Source organism: Salvelinus alpinus, chromosome 3, assembly GCF_045679555.1.
Source record: "Salvelinus alpinus chromosome 3, SLU_Salpinus.1, whole genome shotgun sequence".
Classification (NCBI taxonomy): domain Eukaryota; kingdom Metazoa; phylum Chordata; class Actinopteri; order Salmoniformes; family Salmonidae; genus Salvelinus; species Salvelinus alpinus.
In genome coordinates this window covers 45,548,457-45,553,555 of record NC_092088.1, presented here as the reverse complement: position 1 = coordinate 45,553,555, position 5,099 = coordinate 45,548,457, and the positions used below count along the sequence as shown (strand labels likewise).

The window sequence follows — 5,099 nt, the reverse complement described above, 5'->3', positions numbered from 1 at the left end:
TATACATTGTTATCACATATAACTAGACCCACTGTTATTATTTAAACGTTTGTGATCATTAATTTCAATGATTTTGGATAAAAAATGATTTTTAGATGATGTTGCTATCATTAGATAATTTACAGTTTCCCATAGACTATAAGGCTATATATAAAATGATAGAATATTAGGGCCACAGAGGGGAAAAAAAACACAAGTCATAATATTGTAACCAGTTGTTTTAAAGGAGGACAGTTGTTAAAATGACAGATGTGGGGCATTTCGTGAAATTGTACTTCAGTATGGTTTCATAAACAAAGACATGCTGATGTGCCAGAATATTAAGTATCACATTGTCATAAGTATCAAAACTGTAAAAACAATATGTAGCTTTTCTGCAGAAAGAACCAGCCTCATAAATTTATGACTTTATCCTTTTTCTTCAGTGTGGCCCTAGTACTCTGTCATATAAACAAATACACATTCCATATGAATATAAAAACACAATGTGTAACATTATGTTCCTTTATTGAATAAGGACAAAACAAAGCAGGTAAACCATCAGCTCCTTTCGAAACTGAAGTCACAGTGACTCTACAAGATGGAAAGCACAGAATCCAAGCATATTATACAAAATGATACATACACATTCAAAGGTCTGTATATAACACACCCTGCATGTCTGCACACTAAAATAAATGCAGGACAAATCCATACACATCAACTGAACAGACAAATGAATGGATGCAGTAGCCTCCCTGCAGCCTTGTATTACACACAGTATACCGCACAAACATCATAAGAGGCCAAATTCGTCAAAAAACGAACCCAAAAAAAACCAAATTCCTCTGCCACCGCAGGACATATTTAACCAAAATTGAAAGCACACATACTAACTAAAATAATTCAACACATATTGGTCCCTCAGCAGCCGACCACTGTCGTCATCAGGGAAGATTGCCGGATTGTCCCAGTCCATGGCTGGTGGCACTCTGGGGGCCCTCTCCTTCCTCAGGCAGGCCACATTGTGGAGGACAGCACAAGCCACAGTAATATCACATGCCCTAACAGGGCTGACCCTTAATTTGTGAAGGCAGTGAAAGCGTGCCTTCAGGAGGCCAAAGGTCATTTCAACTCTGGCCCTTGTCCTGGCATGGGCATGGTTGTAGGCCTGCTGTGCTTCCTGGGGGTCTGTGAAAGGTGTCAGAGAAAAGGCTGGCAGCCATACCCCCTGTCTCCCAGCAACACACCAGAGAATTCACCTGTCAACACAAAATCTCATCATTACTACCTCATAAACACAGTGATATTCTTGACACAGCCATGATGGTTATAAATAGGGGTTGTGTGGCTTACCTTGTGATAGGCACTGATAGATTTCAGAGGCCCGAAAGATTCTGGAGTCATGGACTGAGCCAGGCCATTTTGCCACAACATTGCTGATCACACAGTCAGCATTGCAGACCATCTGAAATCATAAGATGAGGAATATTACACCAATCAATGCACATCACTGGCAATGCAGAGTGTTCGTCAATGGACAATATCAAAAAGTTATGTTCACCTGAACATTAATGCTGTGAAAGGATTTCCTATTCACAAAATCGGCCTCATGGGCACCTGAGGGGGCTTTTATCCTTGTGTGTGCAGTCCACTGCACCAATGACATTGGGGAAACCTGTCACACAAAGTAATGAGTATCCTACTATGTGTTAACAGTTGTCCTGTAATTTGTAGATCCTCTTACCTGCAATCCTATAGAACTCCTCTTTGATGTCACAGAGTCTTCTGTGGCCAGGGAAGGAGATGAAGACATCTGCTAATGCTTTGATAGCCAGACACACACTCCTTATTGTGCGGCAAATTGTGGCCTTGTTCAGCTGTTCTGCATCCCCCACTGAGTACAGGAAGGCTCCACTAGCAAAAAAGCGCAAGGCCACACAAACCATTTGCTCCACACTCAGTGCATGGCTCCGTGCAGTGCGGTGCTTAATCCTGGGACCCAGTAGTCTGCATAGATACCTGATGCCATCTGCAGAAAACCTGTATCTTTCATATAGATGGTCATCAGGGAAGGCCAGTGGGTCCAACCGGTCCCTGAAGACCCTTTCTCGCCTGAAGGCTCTCCTCAGCACAAGTGCTTCTTCATCCACCACATCTCGCACGAATGGGCATGCCATTGTCAGAGCAGAAAGGAACACACAATTTTGGGCCTTCATATAGGCTAGTGGCCACACCTGGTGCTGGGCAAAAGAGGGCGATGCCTTATAACGATGACTTGGTTGTACTGATTGCTGGGAAAATACCTTAGAAAAAACCTTAGAAAGATGCCACCGTCCTGTGTGCTCACAATAAGAGCTCATATGTCATGGCTCACTTGACTTTACGAGAATATACCTAATTTTTATTTTGAGCTGTGTCATCTTCTTGGAGCTGGGGGAGGAAATAAAAATAATGATTAATACATTTGTGTTACAGTTAGCATACAGTGTACATTGAAGGCATATCTCACCTCCCTCTCAAGTTTTTTTTATTTCAAGGTCCAGTTTCCTAATTGTCCTCTTTTTTATTTCGGACTCCAGTGCAAGATTTTCCATCTTTTTCTTCTTGTACTGAATGTCTATGTCTGCCAGTTCTATTTGGCGCCGGAGGTGGTTGCCATACAACTTTCTGATAGCTTGTGAGCTCTGTGAACACAATACAATTAGCGCAGCTGGAATTTGGCAGGATGTGGTGTCCTTTTATTAATACGCACTATGTTGCCAGGCTGGTTTTCCCACTGTATAGCATCTGGGTCCTGTAAAAGAAATTAGATTTTTTGATTTTGATGAGGACTCCTCACCATTGTAGAGTAAATAGTACTTTCACAGTCTTAACATGATACCTCATGCCTTCTGGAATCCAGAGAGATGGTCTCCTCCTCATCATCGTCTCCATCATGTGCTGTTGCTGCTGCACTGGGGCCTTCACCCTATCACATTTAATCGGATTCATATTGAAGCTAGTAGACAAGACATGCCAGGCCTACAGTATGCCTTTGATGGAGTACTCACTGGATCAGCATCGTCTGGTGCTTGTGCTGGTGGCTCTAACAGGAACACAGTGCTGCCAGACACTGCAAGGCAATAGGTAAACCAAAGTCAGACAGTCCAAATTGATTCAATATGAATGTGGTTGTATCCCATGTAGAGATGGAAGGACATACCTTGAATGAAGCGGGTGGCATCTTGGGAGGAACCTATGCTCGTCTCTTTCCCCCCAGGGATCCCCTCTAAGACGGGCCTGCCTTTATTTAGCTCCAAGGCCATGTCCTCTGCTGGGGTAAGGTCAGCCTTTGGTGACCCACCACCCGTGCCTTGTCTGTGGGTATTCTTTTTCACTGCTAAAACAGTACAGACAATGTGTGAGCAGGCACCTTCTGGGTACAATATATGCTTGTGCTTTGTTAAATATTAGTCAGGGACCATACCATTCTGCAGAATGTTCTTGTATTTGATTTTGACCTGCTGCCATGTCCGTTTTGGCCCGTTCATGTTTAATCTACACACACACACACACACACACACACACACACACACACACACACACACACACACACACACACACACACACACACACACACACACACACACACACACACACACACACACACACACACACACACACACACACACACACACACACACACACACACACACACACACACACACACACACACACACACACACACACACACACACACACACACACACACACACACACACACACACACACACACACACACACACACACACACACACACACACACACATTTAATGGAGTCACACTGCAAAAAATTACTTGGTATTTTTGTCTTGTTTTCAGTAAAAATATCAAAAAATGTATCATAGCTTTATACAGTGTGATGGAGTTACTTTACACAATTTCACTCATATCTGCAGTGCATTTCAATAAAAAATGTAACCGTTTCATAATTACAGTACAACTGCATTTTTGGAGATGTGAATTAAATATTTGAATTGTAATTGTGATGTTTCAGCGGAGCGGTGAGTGTGTAATTGTGCACTACTTACGCATTCAGGCGGTCTGCAATACTTTGCCACGCTTTTTCTCTTTGCTTTATCACTGTGGCGGTGTTGCCTTTCTTCTTAATTATATCTTTTACCTCCTCGTATGCCTCCATGAGGATTTGTGCTTCCGACGGGGAAAAGTACGCGGCTCTAGTTGCCATGGTAAATCAGTTAATCTGTGATCTGTGGCGGGGTCTATTTGAGTGAGCCGTGAGCGCGCACCTATCCAGGATTGGTTTCACCTGGCTTAATGAATCCGTGTCTGCTCATCCTGGCTTGGTCTTTGTGCAACCAATTAAGCCTGGACGCACATGTTTTGGCTTCATTGAGCTCAGCTGAGTCATTTATCCCGGATGTCTTAATTCTACTTTTGTGCAACAGGCCCCTGGACTTAGAACTTACATAACACGAAGAACGCACAAACAGGAAAATAGACTACACAAAACGAACAAACGAAACAGTCCCGTGTGGTGCAAACATACACAGACACGGAAGACAACCACCCACAACAAACAATGTGAAACAACCTACCTTAATATGGTTCTCAATCAGAGGAAACGTAAAACACCTGCCTCTAATTGAGAACCATATCAGGCAACCCATTAACCAACATAGAAACACATAACATAGAATGCCCACCCCAACTCACGCCCTGACCAACTAAACACATACAAAAACAACAGAAAACAGGTCAGGAACGTGACAATTACCTATGATGCATCTCTGCACTTAGCAAAATAGTGCCACCTGCCCTGCTATTTAAGTTATCAGTTAATCTGACTATTCTCTTATTGAGTTAATTTACTTCTTTCAGCAATTTGAGTTTGGATTTTCAGTCTAGTTGTCTAATGTTGTTGGGGTATATTATTCTGTTTTAATGTTACTCCTGATGTCATGTTCATTGAAAGGATCGGACCAAGGCACAGCGTGCGTAGAGTTCCACATTCTTTAATAGTGAAACTTACAACAAAGAATCTAACAAATGTGCAGTATTGCAGTGCACAAGGCAACTATACAAAAACAAGATCCCACAACACAAATGAGGGAAAT

The 5,099-nt window shown here is 42.6% G+C and overlaps 2 protein-coding genes across 5 annotated transcripts; both read right to left on the bottom strand.

Annotated features, from left to right (window-relative positions):
- Positions 1-469: 469 nt before the first annotated feature.
- Positions 470-2,221, bottom strand: LOC139570815 (putative nuclease HARBI1). Of its 2 annotated transcripts, XM_071393014.1 has the most exons (4): positions 1,727-2,221; positions 1,544-1,657; positions 1,336-1,447; positions 470-1,241 (listed from the first exon to the last, which is right to left on the bottom strand). In XM_071393014.1, the coding sequence occupies exons 1-4, from the start codon at positions 1,793-1,795 to the stop codon at positions 1,183-1,185; spliced, it is 354 nt and encodes a 117-aa protein (XP_071249115.1). In that variant the 5' UTR covers positions 1,796-2,221; the 3' UTR covers positions 470-1,182. The 2 variants fall into 2 exon arrangements, 1 of the variants encoding a protein (XP_071249115.1); XR_011674171.1 differs by lacking the exon at positions 1,544-1,657 and having other exon boundaries at positions 1,727-2,197.
- A 2-nt stretch (positions 2,222-2,223) lies between these two features.
- LOC139570814 (myb/SANT-like DNA-binding domain-containing protein 4) lies at positions 2,224-4,453 on the bottom strand. 3 transcript variants are annotated; one of them, XM_071393012.1, is made up of 9 exons: positions 4,053-4,453; positions 3,449-3,519; positions 3,185-3,361; positions 3,033-3,094; positions 2,864-2,950; positions 2,735-2,776; positions 2,492-2,666; positions 2,377-2,412; positions 2,224-2,273 (listed from the first exon to the last, which is right to left on the bottom strand). In XM_071393012.1, exons 1-7 carry the CDS (start codon positions 4,208-4,210, stop codon positions 2,499-2,501), a joined length of 765 nt encoding a protein of 254 aa, XP_071249113.1. In that variant the 5' UTR covers positions 4,211-4,453; the 3' UTR covers positions 2,224-2,273; positions 2,377-2,412; positions 2,492-2,498. The 3 variants fall into 3 exon arrangements, with proteins under 3 accessions (XP_071249113.1, XP_071249112.1, XP_071249114.1); XM_071393011.1 differs by lacking the exon at positions 2,224-2,273 and having other exon boundaries at positions 2,294-2,412; positions 4,053-4,452; XM_071393013.1 differs by lacking the exons at positions 2,224-2,273; positions 4,053-4,453 and having other exon boundaries at positions 2,294-2,412; positions 3,449-3,624.
- Positions 4,454-5,099: the final 646 nt, after the last annotated feature.

Excerpts from the sequence above, each read along its gene's own strand:
- LOC139570815 (XM_071393014.1), bottom strand. The coding sequence starts at position 1,795 with ATGTCTTCATCTCCTTCCCTGGCCACAGAAGACTCTGTGACATCAAAG. Across the intron at positions 1,658-1,726 it reads GGAGTTCTATAGGATTGCAG|GTTTCCCCAATGTCATTGGT; the intron begins GTAAGAGGATCT and ends TTTGTGTGACAG. Across the intron at positions 1,242-1,335 it reads CTATCAGTGCCTATCACAAG|GTGAATTCTCTGGTGTGTTG; the intron begins GTAAGCCACACA and ends TTGTGTTGACAG.
- LOC139570814 (XM_071393012.1), bottom strand. The coding sequence starts at position 4,210 with ATGGCAACTAGAGCCGCGTACTTTTCCCCGTCGGAAGCACAAATCCTC. Across the intron at positions 3,095-3,184 it reads TGCCACCCGCTTCATTCAAG|TGTCTGGCAGCACTGTGTTC; the intron begins GTATGTCCTTCC and ends ATTGCCTTGCAG. Across the intron at positions 2,777-2,863 it reads TGGATTCCAGAAGGCATGAG|GACCCAGATGCTATACAGTG; the intron begins GTATCATGTTAA and ends TTTCTTTTACAG.